Source organism: Podarcis tiliguerta, assembly GCF_965153285.1.
Source record: "Podarcis tiliguerta genome assembly, chromosome: 3".
NCBI classification, from domain to species: Eukaryota; Metazoa; Chordata; class Lepidosauria; order Squamata; family Lacertidae; genus Podarcis; species Podarcis tiliguerta.
This window is the reverse complement of record NC_139536.1, coordinates 11,875,447-11,890,079: the sequence shown is the minus strand read 5'-3', so window position 1 is coordinate 11,890,079 and position 14,633 is coordinate 11,875,447. Positions and strand designations below refer to the sequence as shown.

General features: G+C 48.8%; 1 protein-coding gene across 3 annotated transcripts in view; it reads left to right on the top strand.

Annotated features, from left to right (window-relative positions):
* The window catches only part of SPTBN1 (spectrin beta, non-erythrocytic 1), a 229,938-nt gene that overhangs the window by 138,654 nt on the left and 76,651 nt on the right, over window positions 1–14,633 (top strand). For all 3 annotated transcript variants that reach the window (XM_083432411.1, XM_083432413.1, XM_083432412.1), the window contains 4 exons: window positions 5,751–5,924; window positions 8,450–8,541; window positions 11,223–11,303; window positions 13,628–13,743. In XM_083432411.1, the coding sequence (XP_083288537.1) occupies window positions 5,751–5,924; window positions 8,450–8,541; window positions 11,223–11,303; window positions 13,628–13,743 (463 nt within the window). The remainder of the gene's footprint in view (window positions 1–5,750; window positions 5,925–8,449; window positions 8,542–11,222; window positions 11,304–13,627; window positions 13,744–14,633) is intronic.

The window sequence follows — 14,633 nt, the reverse complement described above, 5'->3', positions numbered from 1 at the left end:
ACTCCAATCTGTTAGCCGCCATCCATCCTTCGGCCGCCTCCAGACACTCACACAGGACCTTCATGGCCTTCAGTGGTTCTGAACTATTAGGGGGGGCTCCTTCGCAACCAGCAACGAGGTCTGGGTAACCCCTCTTACCTTCTTCAGTGGGATTGTTCCATGACAGATTAGCATACCTGCACAACATCTATGCTGCTGACTCTCAAACTTTGGGGTTGTTGAAATATATATATAACACACACCAAAAAAATCATTTTGAGTTGTGTGACCTATTTTTTTGTGGACTAAAGTTGCTTATGTGGCCCCTCCAGGATAAGGGGCCCAGAAAGCTTGATTAGTTTCCTAGTAGATCCACCCTTGGGATTGGGGTCATGGGGAGTTGGAGACCCATAGCTATTTCTGGAGGTTCCCAGAAATTAATTAATTTGCATTTCCGTCCTTCATCTGCAGAACTCAGGGCAGTTCACAACATCAAAATACAAGATAAAGACACAAAATTTATAATAAAAAGCAAGAACGAACACCGGGGTGGGGGAACCCCCACAAACCAATAAACCTCCAGATCAGAACAGATGAGATTCTTGCCGTTATGCTCCCAGAATGAGGAATTTCAGTGAGTTGCAGCAAGATGAAGTGAAACTTTTTACATCAGAGCCACAGGGGTCAGAAAGGGGTGACCGTAGCAAAATATTAATGTTTATGCCACATGTTTCCCTGAGATACATAATACAGCTGTATAAACTTCTGGTTTTTGCCGCAGCTGTTTCAGTGAGTCGCTTAAATCGACGGAACGGAAAGCAAAAGAGATATGTTGCATTAAAGTCATGACTGAGAGGGCAGCGTCCCAAGGGGATTGCTTGGCCTTCTGAAAGCAGGAAGAGGTGGGACCTGGTGGAGGAAGGCAGGAGACCCTAGTAGCAAATCTTTACCTGTCAGGATGTGGGGAGGGCAGAACCTGGTGCTTAATGGGCACAACACATAGCAGATGTCCTCAAGCCTTCTGCCTTGGCACTGGCCCCCTTGCCCTTCGTTGACATCTTCCCCAGAGAACCGGAAAAGGAGAAGAAAACCCTGCAGCTTTGAGCCAGACTCTGAGATAGGAGAACCCTACTGAGCGCCTTTAAAATGCCGCAAACCCCGTTCTCGTAGCGCTGTAGGTGGGGAGGGAATGAACCCCTTCAGTTTTGGGTCTACTTTCTTGCATCTCTTGGCTCAATTTCATATGCAAATGGGAGCCCCGTGGGAAAGAGGTCAAGGTGGGGGAGGAATTGGAGGACGTAGCCCAAAAATCGATGCAGCAATAGAGCAGCCAGCTTGCCAAGTGATCAGTTTGGGCATCTTGCAAGAGCAGCCTGTCTTGCCTCCTCCCACCAGGTGGGTAGGAAGAGAAAGGGAAAGAAGGAGTGTTGGGGCAGTTGTCTCCACCCACTTTTGGTCTTAGCTCCACCTACTTATGGTTCTGGCTCCGCCCACTACTGGCTCCTGCTCCGCCCACCATTCCCATGCATTCCCTGACACATTGCCACCAATGGAATGTAGCTCTTCATTGAAGCCCCTGCCACAAGTGGGATTGTCGTTGTTAAGTTGTGGGTGAACATATCAGACGACACCGCGATTCTTCAAACAGCTCTTGTTTATTCATAGGCCAGAACGGAACGGAACTGAAGGGTACAGCCAGCCTGCTTATACAGTGGTATATCGGGTTAAGTACTTAATTCGTTCTGGAGGTCCGTACTTAACCTGAAACTGTTCTTAACCTGAAGCACCACTTTAGCTAATAGGGCCTCCCGCTGCTGCCGCACCGCCGGAGCACGATTCCTGTCCTCATCCTGAAGCAAATTTCTTAACCTGAAGCACTATTTCTGGGTTAGCAGAGTCTGTAACCTGAAGCGTCTGTAACCTGAGGTACCACTGTATAGAGCTCCACTAGAACGCAACAGTAACCATTTTCTGTAACTATCCAATCACTGAACGTCACTTTCAATCCCTTATTTGCATATGTGGACCTGAGTGAAAACTATCTACAGTATCCCCCTGCTGGCCCAGGGTGAGAACTTCAGTACATAACAGTTGTGGCGTTTTGGGACTGCCAGCGGACTCCAGAGTCTCCCCACCCCCACACCCCGGAAAACAACGTGATTTAATGTTATGCCTCCCCTGGGGTTCATTGCAGGAACCCAGGCAGAATATATCTTGGTGGCTCATAAGCCAGATATGTCTTCTGGCAGGCTTGAATGCTTGGACTGATGGGCAAGTCAAGAGAAGGAAGTGGGAACAGAAAAGCTGTTTCTTGGGCCAGAGCTCCAAGGGACACACTCCCTTCTGGGCAAGCTGCTAAGGGCTACATGCTAATGGTGCATGGAGCCAGCGGCAAAAATAGGCCCAGCAGCAGCTGCAAATGTTACCTTTGTCCCCATGGCTTGTTTGCACACACAATCGCTCACCCCTCTCTGCCTTCCGTCCAGATTAGGGACACTTTTTCAGCTAGCAAAAGCTTCCTGGTGCAAAGCAGGGCTAGCGATTAGTGTGGCTTCTGGAGAAGGCTCCAAGGGCCAGATAGAGAGGCCTGGGGGCCACATTCAGCCCCTGGTCCTCAGGTGCCTCATCTTTGGCCTCTGTGATCTGTATCAGGAGGAGGAGGAGGGGCCCATGTTGCTAATATCGTATCATTACGGAGAATCCTGACTCATTATACTAGATGAATTCTGGGAAGCATTGTAGCTCTGCTGTTCCTCACAAAGCAATCCCACGAATCCCAATTAACTTCAATGTAGTAAATTGCAATTGTTCCGGAGGCAGTTAGCTCGCTGACTCACCCCCTCCCCATTTTTCTTTTCCCCCCTCTTTAGGAGCTGCACACAGAGCCCTTTAATGCTGCAACTTGACAGATGCTTTTTAAATGTGATTTCTGCCCATTTTGCAGCTTGTCTCCAACGTTTCGCTCTCACCACCCCGCCGGATTATGTGCCTCCTTTTCTTGTTCCTTCGTGGGAGCGAGCTGGAACGAATTTCTCCTTCCTAACATCCATCTTGCTCATATATATATATATAGGATCCCAAAAGAAGTTGTAAAGTTCGCTTCTCACAGAGCCTACTCAATCAGCCGTGGCTGTGATTCTGACCAGGCCTTTTTAAAAAGAGGTTTGCATGTTGGCAGCCAGCATTTCCTGGAGTCCTCCCAGTTCTCATTACTGTGAGCAGGCAGAGCTTTATTTGCTTGTTTAGCACTTTCCCACCATTGCAAGGAATGCGAGTACAGGGACACAAGAATGGGGGGTGTTCCAGTTAAATTTAACTAGCATCATGTACACGCTGTATTTTAAAACCCAACTACAGGCAAGCCAGGGAACAAAGTCTTTGTCTAGGTATGTGTGCACCTGTGGAGAGTGGGCGCTGCAAATTTTGCAGAACTGGAAGTCTTTAAGAGGGACCGCCAAAACCCAGTGTGGTGAAGTGGTTAAGAGCGGTAGACTTGTAATCTGGTGAACCGGGTTCGCGTCTCCGCTCCTCCACTTGCAGCTGCTGGGTGACCTTGGGCTAGTCACACTTCTCTGAAGTCTCTCAGCCCCACTCACCTCACAGAGTGTTTGTTGTGGGGGAGGAAGGGAAAGGAGGTTGTTAGCTGCTTTGAGACTCCTTCGGGTAGTGATAAAGCGGGATATCAAATCCAAACTCTTCTTCTAGCTCTCTGCATACTGGAAGGTAATTTGTTGACAAGGGTCTGCCTTCAAGATTGCATCGTCAAAGACTGTATCCAGCTTGGTACCTGGTAAAAACGTGCACATGTTTTTGGTTCGCTTGACCAATTATTCCGGCTGCAAAGTGTGATTTATTTTTTTTGCAGGAATGTTTGCGTAGCGAACCCAAAACCTGTTTGAATTACAATATCGGTTTCATAATTTTGTACCTGGCAATATATTGCGAATCATGACGTGTGTGTTATGCAAAAATCACAATGTGGGGGAAATTTGCAAGAGCAGGTGCAGGCAGAAATCATGATGCAGGGAAAACAGTGAATCCAGCCAGTGCCTCTGCGTAGCTCCATCCTTATTTCAGGCATTGTGATATATCGGTATATCGCGATGCTTAGCTGGTGATATATTGCGAAGTTGGAAACCAGATATCGCCCAGCCCTTGTGAGAACTAAAGAGAGCAATCCGAAGTTCTAGGCGGGTGGTAAAGTCCTCTTTCCCCTTCTTTCTGATTTGCAGCCTCTGGCTTGCGTGAGGGCAGTGGATAGCACATTGCATTGGGCCAGCAGGATCTGAGTTCAGATCTCTTCTACCAACTTCACGGGTCCTGCTGTCCCCCCTTTAGTTGTCATTGGCATCCATCTGCCTCAAGAAACAATGGAGTGCGCCTGCAGGGGTGAAGTTAAACGGCTGTGTTAGCGGTAACCTCCCTGGGGTGCCAGTTTGGGCAGTGTATATGGAGGTCCTGGGCTGCCCAGTTGACAAGACCCCCCCCCTCAACCTCGCTGATGGGGTCCAAAAGAAAGGAAAGCAATACATTTGGCACCAGCTTGGCTGCAGGGGTTGCCAGGAGAAAGCGTTCAAGGCGCCATCCAAACCGCCTTAGGGACTCCAGTCCGGATTTGTGTCGGGTTTAGTCCTTAGCCTTTTGACCAGAAAAATAAAATAAAACCCAGTCAGCCAAGCTGTTTCACACCAGTTCTCTCTGCGCCAAGCAAAATCTCCCTGCTCAGAGACAAGTATTTATTCTCTAGCTCGATGATAAAGCCCGAGGAGTCTCTGAATGAGCATTCCTTTGGCAACTTCCTGAGTTATTTTGGATAACTTATCCAATATTATCCCTCCATTCATGCGGGGACTACAAGTGGAGACAGTTCCTAGTGGCGGACGAAGAGCTCGAAAGAACGAAGGTTTTATTTATTATTATGCTGGGAGATAATCACCCTTGTTAGCTTTGGCTGCCTTTGCTTCGTAGTCGCTCATATTACAGCACACTCATCGGAAGCAGGATACAGAGGGCTGCGTCATTCATACTCTGAGTAGACCCATTCAAATTGATTGGCATCATTGCCACCATGCATCTGTTCCAAAGCTGTCAACTTACAGATTTGAAAATAAGGGGCCAGCAGCCTCAAAAATAAGGGATCAGCAGCCAAAATAAGGGATTTTCAGAGCACAGAGAGGTTCAACTTCTGAGCCCCAGTGAGCCAAAGGCAGAAAGCCCAGCCAGCAGCCAAACGAAGCCTCAAGCAGTGGTTCCCACAGCCCAGCAACCTGGCAAAGGGGATGCAGCAAGGAAAACTACCGTCACCTCTCCGCTGGGAAGCGCTGAGCAAAGGCAAGTCCCCAGGAAACGCAGCCGATTTGCAAGCTCCAATCCTCAGTCATTCTTAGACTCCTTATTGGGTGAGCAACGCAGCCAAGCAACACAGTTGAAGCCTCCCTCCTCCCTGGCCGGCAGGGAGGGAGGGAGAGGAGCTGCTTCCTTTGAAACCTGGGAAATTTAAGGGACATCATCAATAAGGGACAGCAGCGGGACACGGTGCTGGGATAAGGGAGTTTCCCTCCAAATGAGGGGCGGTTGACAGCTATGATCTGTTCCTTGCGGGGTCAGAAATTAACCACCAAGGGCTTCCCATGCACTTCAGTGGAGGGGGGCTGTCTGACAACAGGGGTCCCTGTCCACATGCAGAACTGTCCATGCACCCTTGATTGACCACCTTTGCACTGACGTTTCATTTCCCTGCTTTCTTTTTCTTCCGAATGTTCTTCTTGCAGCCCAAGCCAACAAAGGGAAGGATGCGCATTCACTGCTTGGAGAACGTCGACAAAGCCCTCCAGTTCCTGAAAGAGCAGCGGGTGCATCTCGAAAACATGGGGTCCCACGATATCGTGGACGGGAACCACAGACTAACCCTCGGCCTTATTTGGACTATCATATTGAGGTTCCAGGTAAATCTGAGATCACCTTCGGCCCTTGCCTTTCCCAGCAAGTCACACTCATCTTTCCCGGCTTCCCAGATCATCAGCCTTAGCGGAATCACTTTAGGGCTGCCCTGAACGCAGGTTGCATTTTGTTTATAATTAGTTATACAGGCTGGGGCTGGTTCTTACTTCGAATAGGAAGGGGAGGAAGATTTCTTCATTCCTAAGCTGCGGAACGAAATTAAAATCACCCCACACACCTTTGCATGCCTGGGAGCCATGGCGAGAAAGTTCTCACTGGCAACAATAGGAACTTCCCCCCTAAAATACTCCGAGGTGCACTGATAGCGATGGAAATTCCCATTCCGATAGCAGAGAGTGAAGCCGCCTTATACACCGATTGCTGCTGCTGCTTCTATTAATAGTTATTTTTCTTTGGTTTCTTTTGCATTTTATATAATAGTAATAATTTATTATTAAACCCCGCCCATCCCTGCTGGGTTTCCCCAGCCACTCTGGGCGGCTTCCAACAAAACAGTAAAATACAATAACCTTTAATAATTTTTAAAGGACTGTTTTATTTTAGGGATTTTACTGAATTTTGCCTGGTTTCCCAAACTTTTAGGGGCTGCTGTCCCCTTCCTTCCATAAACCCAAACCCAGTGCTCCCTACCCTATAAAAAGCACGATTCAGAATAGCACTTTGTGCGACCCACAAAAGTAGGTAATAAAATTCCAAATGGTGCATTTATTCAAAATCCATTTGAAGCTATTTAGTTTAATCAATTCAACAAAATTGAGGAGCTTTTTGCAGTGATACGAGCTTGTCAAAGCCTGGTAACCATTTACATCTCCCCAACGACCAAGGCTTGCCTCTTAGTGCCCCCTCCCAGTAATCCCCACCCCCACCCTCGGGTCTGGTACCATCTGACTTGGGGAACCACTGTTGTAAACTGTCCTGTGGTTTGTGCAAAGGGAGATACATAAATAATCTGAAATAATAATGTATTTCCTGTAAGACCAACGTCCCACACAAACACCTGTAATTAATTAAGGAAAAAGACAAAGGTGTAGCCCCGTGATAAACGTTCAGCATTTTGTGCCACAGCAGCATATTCTGGGGTAGGGGGTCTCTCTGGGTGGGATGAAACTGCCATGCTAGTGTTCTGGCAGGTGGGCTACTCCTGCTGGTCTGTTTTTGGGGCACCAGCCTGCACACACACACCCATCTCCCTCCTGGTAAGGAACAGTGACCCACCTGTCAGGAAACCAGTATTAGCGGTCCCATCCCACCAAAGCAAGCCACTTTGGGGAATCTAGTTTATTTCTCCTTCTTCCCCTTCAGAGAGAATTTCCTCTAACCTCTCCCCACGGGGCATTCCTTCTCAGCACTTCCTTACATAATTATGCAGATCAGGACCGTGATTTCCTACGGAGCCAAGGCTACAGTTCACAAAGATTTACGAGGGAGCTGAACCTGCTGGAGTTTATAGGCACAAACCAAAGTTCTGCACTTAGAAATCTGTGGGGCTTGTGTACTTTATCTGGGCTGGGTCATCTCATGCTTTGTGAAGCATGCTCCTTTAAAAGTGGAAGTAGCCAGCTCTGTTCACGATATTATTTTGTACGTATATAGGGGAGGAAACCTTTAGGATTGTTTTGGAAACCTGTGCACGCTCGCTGCCGCCTTCTTCTTTGGCGATCACTCGTAGCCGAGTAAGATTGTCTTCCATAAACACGGTTTTAACAATGAGTCCGTAAGTGACTGTGGAGGCCAGTTCTGGATCCACACGTCCTTCCACAGTGGGGACATAGGTTTCTGGGCGGGAGCTGATCACGGTGTGGATTTGCCAAGCGTGCCTTCCTCTTAGCACGTTTCTCCAACCTGTGTGTGTGTGTGTGTGCATGCATGTTCACATGCTGGTTCTTATAGCCTCCTATTCTGCGGTGGCTTCGGCAACAGTGCTCTCTCAGAAAGTTTGAAGGCTGCCTAAAATAAATAGAATCATAGAATAGAATCATAGAATCATAGAGTTGGAAGAGACCACAAGGGCCATCGAGTTCAACCCCCTGCCAAGCAGGAAACACCTTTCTGGGCTGCATCAATAGGAGTATAGCATCTAGATCAAGGGAAGTAATAGTGCCACTGTATTCTGCTCTGGTCAGACCTCACCTGGAGTACTGTGTCCAGTTCTCTGATGGTGTTGATTCTATGATTCTATGAGAGCACTCCTGACATATGGTTGTCAAGCCTCTGCTTAAAGACCTCCAAAGAAGGAGACTCCACCACACTCCTTGGCAGCACAGCTCTTACTGTCAGGAAGTTCTTCCTAATGTTTAGGTGGAATCTTCTTTCTTGTAGTTTGGATCCATTGCTCCGTGTCCGCTTCTCTGGAGCAGCAGAAAACAACCTTTCTCCCTCCTCTATGTGACATCCTTTTATATATTTGAACGTGGCTATCATATCACATGGCTATCATTATCACATTTGAACATGGCTATCAAATGGGCTGGGGGGAAATTGACTTGCTGATCCATGTGTTGCATTGCAGATCCAAGACATCAGTGTTGAAACAGAAGACAACAAAGAGAAGAAGTCTGCGAAAGATGCTCTGCTACTATGGTGCCAGATGAAGACAGCCGGGTGAGTTTTGACCCAGTAGTCCTCTAGATGATGCTGGGGGAGCCTCTCTCAAGTCTCTTGCTCTCTGAGTGTTTAAGACTACAACTCCCATCAGCTGGTAGGGGTTGATGGGAGTTGTAGTCCGAAGCATCCAGAGGGCACGAGGCTGGGGGAGGCTGCAGTGCATTTAAAACACACAGGCCTCTATCTCTGCAGTGTGCCGAGTTAATGAACAGCTTCCCTTAAGGCAAATCGGTGTGCAGAGCAGGGAGCAAGACTTTCTTCTCCAGGGCAGCGTCATAACTTGTGCTGTCCTGCAGACGATATGGGCCAACAGAGGACGTTTTTGTGAATACAGTGGCTCAGAACAACACTTAAGAGCGCCGGCACTAATATACGGAACTTAGGGGCCGGATGCTTTACAGAAGTTGTGCGTTTAAAATGGCTGCCTTCCCAGAAGCCTCCGGGGCTGTAGCTCTGTGGCAGACCACATGCTTTGCATGCAAAATGCCACAGGTTCCATCGCTGCCATCTTCAGGTGGGAATTGGTGGACCCTGTCTGAATCTCCATCACGCGTTATCGACTGGTTCATAGACTGGGCCCAGTTTAAGGCAGCTTTCCACAGTCCTCTGTGGTGGAGAATGTAGCCTGATGGGTCCACTTCCATTTTCAAACCTTGACACTGAAGCCCAGACCTGGTAGAGAGACCAGGACATGGGCACCCCAACTTGCCCTTAATAATGCCGTCGGCCCCAGCCTCCTCTGTCACAAGTTCCCCTCAGAAATTTGTCCAGATGTAAATGCGGCCTTTGGGCTGCAAAGGGTTCTCCATCCCCGTTCGAGAACCACCTCCCCATCTCCTTGCTTCCTAGTTTTGGCATGGATTGGCCAAGTCTTGCCGCAGGTTTTGAGGCCTGGTTCCCACCCTCTGCTTGTATCCTAGCCTGCCATTCGGTCGCCGAAACGGCTCCATTTCCTTGACAGACACCTTCCCCGCCTCTCCCTTGCCACCTGCGGCAACCCCGTGCTTCTTAATTTTTATTTATTTGTTTGCAAAGATGTCTACCCCTCCAGCACGAAGGAGATGAAATGCCACTGGGGTGAACCTCATAAAACTCAACAGCAAAAATTAGGTACATTTGTTAAACTAGTGCAAAATGCATAACAGATCCAGTAGGTCATATTTATAAGTCATCATAATAGCCACAGGGGTTGCCTGGGTAGACAGGTGAGTGTTAAGCAGGGCCCCAGTGATAATTTTGGAAGTACCTGCAGGGTTTTTTGTTTTTTTTGTAAAGAAAATTATAATTATTATAATTTAATACCCGCCCTTCACCCTAAGGTTTCGGCTATTAAAACACAATGTTAACGTTAAAACACAACATTGCACGATATTAAAAACTGCTGGAAACAATTTTAAATTACAGAAATAAAGTGGGCCCTAACAATATGTTTCTCAAGTGTCAAAGGTCAGGGCGTCTCTTCAGCATTTGCTGAATGAGGGTGCTAGATTCATCCCCATGGGAAGAAAATTCCACAACTTAGGGGCCACCACAAAGAATGCCCCTCCCAGCCCTCCACTCGCTGAGCTTCTGAAGGTGGTGTAAAAACCAAGAGGGCACCCACCTTCGATCTTAGCACCCTGGAGGCAGGTTTTCAGGGATTAAAATGAGGTGCCACTACTCCTATCTTGATTTTTAAAAAAACCCTGTGGGTGCCAGCACAAGATGGCTGCCATGGGTGGCAAAAAAAAAAAAAGGTTATGGAAAAGATTAGAAAGCTACCTGCCTGATTTTCATTGGAAGCAGATACCAAAAGGTCACACTAAATGTCCTGGTCTTTTTATTTTATTTTTAAAAATGCATTTATTTTATTTGATCTCTTAAGCATTCTTCACCGCAAGGTCCCAGGGTGGGTCATTACAGTAAAGCATACAATTATAAAACAAACAAAACCGCTACAACAATAAAAACCGGTGTAAAGCAATTCCGCATATAAAAACAACGCAAACATTTAAAAACCATTCCGGCTGTATAAACTGTGACCGCAGACTAGGATAGGAACATAGAGCTGTGCTGGATGAGGCCAAGTCCAGCATCCTGTTCTTACAGTGGCCAACCAAGCGCCTGCGAGGAACCAGCAAGCAGGATTTGAATGCAAGCCCTTTCCAGCAACTGGTATTTGGAAACATTGATGCTTCCGACCACAGAGGCAGAGTGATGGCCATCATCCATCATGGTCAGTAGCCATTGATCAGCTTTACAGATGCGAAATGAACCTCGGGAGCATACAGTGCTGTTAGAGTATCTCTCCCATGGATCAAATGACTGGGCAGTGGAATAATAGGCAAGGCGTTCCCCTCTTGCTATCCAATTGAGGCCTCAGTATCTCCCATCTTAGTAATAATTCTGTTCTCTCAGGCGTCAGTAAGTCCATTACCTGTTCCATATCTGAAACCTCCGCATCTTTTTTAAAAAAGAGGAATTGCCAGTGAGTTCTCTGGGAGGGCGTTTCCCGTTTTGCCTTCTGCAGTTCCACTTCAAAATGGTAACCCGAAGGCTGCTTGAGCGCAACCTTTTTTCCGGCTAACTCGACGCCTCTCATTATTCATATCTCTGAGCCTTAATCCTATACTGATGGAGTTTTCTTTGTTTTGTTTCTCTCCCCCACCCTCCCATCTTTGGTTCTTTTGTTGTGCCAGCTACCCCAACGTCAACATTCACAACTTCACCACCAGCTGGAGGGACGGCATGGCTTTCAACGCGCTAATCCATAAACACAGGTGGGCACTTGTCGGAGACGTTGATGGAGTTTTTAAGCTCTGGACCAGCGGATGCAGAATCGCAACTCATGGCGTAGCCGCAGTCCTGGGCCCCCTCTTCCAGAACAGCTGCCTCGCACCACCTCTTTTTCTCTCTGCAAAAGACTTCGCTTCTACTCCCTTTGTTGCTGCAATGGACCGATCCTATGCATGTAGACAAGGAGGCAAATCCTACTGTGTTCAGTGGGGCTTACTCCCAGCGAAGCATTCATTGGATTGATTTCTAAGTACCGTATTTTTCGCTCTATAGGATGCACTTTTCCCCCTCCAAAAATTAAGGGGAAATGTGTGTGTGTCCTATGGAGCGAATGGAGGCTCCTTGGCTTCAGCGATAGCAACGCGAAGCCTCCGAAGCGCAGAGGGCTTCGCGTTGCTTTCGCTGAAGCCAGGAGAGTCTTGCTCTCCCGGCTTCAGCGAAAGGAACCTGAAGCCTCCGGAGCGCAGCGGGAACTCGCGCTGTGCTCCAAAGGCTTCAGGGATAGCCGCCTGAAGCCTCTGGAGTGCAGCGGGAGATCCCACTGCACTCCGGAGGCTTCGGGTGCCTTTTGCTGAAGCCGGGAGAGTAAGACTCTCCCGGCTTCAGCAGAGAGGGAGAGCTGCGCAGCACCCCTTCAGCCAAGCAGGAGGAGAAATGGAAGGGACTCTGTTTCTCCTGCCGCTTCGCTGAAGGGGTGCTGAGCAGAGAGGGGGAGAATTTTTTTTTCTTGTTCTCCCCCTCTAAAACAAGGTGCGTCCTATGGTCGGGTGCACCCTATAGAGCAAAAAATACAGTATATCCTACACTGGCTCAGGGTTTATCCCTTTTTTACCCTTCCTTCTCTCTCTCTCTCTGCTGTCCTGCCTGAAACTGCAGTGTAAGCTCCTTGAGGCAGAGACCTGAATTTTGCTCGCCTTGCTCTGGAACTGACCTTGTAACACTTTGCATTTGTATTTACGGAAGTAATGTGAGCCCTGGTTGGAGAGAATGGTGCTCACAACTGGGGCTTTGTTGGTTGTTGCATGCCGTAGCAGCTTCCTCCGCCGAAAACACAAGCCGTTCTTCTGATTGAAGAGTGGGTGGCCTCTTCAGCAGTGGGGAAGCAGTTGCCTGGGAAACAAGGAAGAACCTGCCTTGCTCTCTGCAAGGTTCCTTACCATCCCTCATACACACCCTCTTGAAATCCTGTCCTCTATCTAGAAACTAGAAACCTGTAGCCAATCATTGGCTGGGGGGGGGGCTTTTCTTGTACAGTCATACCTCGGGTTACAGACGCTTCAGGTTGCATTTTTTCGGGTTACAGACCTCCGAAACCCAGAAGTACCGGAACGGGTTACTTCCTGGTTTCGGCAGTCACGCATGCGCAGAAGCGCTACATCGTGCTTTGCACATGCACAAAAGCGCCAAATTGCAACCCGCGTGTGCGCAGACACGCAACTGCGGGTTGCGAATGTGCATCCTGCACGGATCACGATCGCAACCTGAGCATCCACTTTATACACAACCTTTTCCCTTCCAGCTAAGGGGAATCTCTGCCCCTTGTTGTTATTTGCCCACACCTACTCCTGGTGCAGGATGCGGCTGGCGCTGTGGGTTAAACCACAGAGCCAAGGACTTGCCAATCAGAAGGTCGGCGGTTCGAATCCCCGCGACAGGGTGAGCTCCCGTTGCTCGGTCCCTGCTCCTGCCCACCTAGCAGTTCGAAAACACATCAAAGTGCAAGTAGATAAATAGGTACCGCTCCGGCGGGAAGGTAAACGGCGTTTCCGTGCGCTACTCTGGTTCGCCAGAAGGGGCTTAGTCATGCTGGCCTGTAAAGCGAGATGAGCGCCGCAACCCCAGAGTCGGCCACGACTGGACCTAATGGTCAGGGGTCCCTTTACCTTTACCTTACACCTGGTGCATGCTCCCCCCCCATGCCTCTTCGCCTGCTGCACATGTTCATGTCTCCGTCTCTCGCCTGCCATTCTTTCCCATGCCAGCATCTTCCCCTCCCCTCCCGATTCCCAACATCAGGTTCTCCTCAACCCACATGCTGTTTGGGGCAGTGCAGCACAGATGAGTTTGTCTACGAAAAGTTGGCAACTGTGCACAGTAGCGGATGGCAGAATTGCAGCAACACCGCTGACGGGAGGTCACATAAGCGCTACCTCCCACTACCGACCGCACATCATGTGCAGCAGTGCCCAACATTTCTAGGAGACTCGACTCCTGGTCTTTCTGCTTCTGTCGTTCATATTTCTGACTCAGTTAGTTACTTTATGGGAAACGGCCCAAAGTGATTTGCGTTCTCCTGTTCCTTGCTTAGGCCCGACCTAATTGATTTTGATAAGCTGAAGAAATCGAATGCACACTACAATCTGCAGAACGCTTTTAACCTGGCAGAGCAGCACCTTGGCCTTACTAAACTCCTGGACCCGGAAGGTAAGAACAGCTTGCCACTGATTCAGCAGTGTGTTCCGTATTGTCCCCTGCCCTCAGTGCCTCTGCCCCCTTCCTCCCGGAGCCCCTTCTTGTTACTTGTTGCCTCCTGAAGGAATAAGTTGGGAAAGGGTTGCTGGAGAATCGAGCAAGAAGCAACTTCCCCTGCAGCAATTGTGGCAATAGGTCAGGCACAGATTGCAAACCCATTCTGCAGATGAGTCAACTGAGTCACCTAGTTCCCCAACAGCGAGGCCAGCATCTCTCAGCAAATATAATAATAATTAATAATAATTTTTTATTTATAGTCCGCCCATATGGCTGAGTTTCCCCAGCCACTCTGGGCGGCTTCCAGCAGAATATTAAAATACAACATAGTCAGTTAAACATTAAAAGCTTTTTCTAAGCAGGGCTGCCTTCAGACGTCTTCTAAAAGTCTGGTAGTTGTTTTTCTCTTTGACATCCGGTGGGAGGGTGTTCCACAGGGCGGGTGCCACTACCAAGAAGGCCCTCTGGCGAGACAGTCCGCGGGCAGGTAGGGTCTTAGCCTGCGTACCAGGTGGAGCTGGTAGACAGCCTCCCTGGACACAGAATTAACCTGCGCCTCCATGTACAGCTGTGAGTCCAAAATGACTCCCAGGCTGCACACCTGGTCCTTCAGGGGCACAGTTACCCCATTCAGGACCAGGGAGTCCTCCACACCTGCCTGCCCCCTGTCCCCCCAAAACAGTACTTCTGTCTTGTCAGGATTCAATCTGTTAGCCACCATCCATCCTCCAACCGCCTTCAGGCACTCACACAGGACCTTCACCGCCTTCAGTGGTTCTGATTTAAAAGAGAGGTAGAGCAGGGTTCTGCAGCCTGGTTCTTATTCCGTTGTTGTAGCGTAAGAC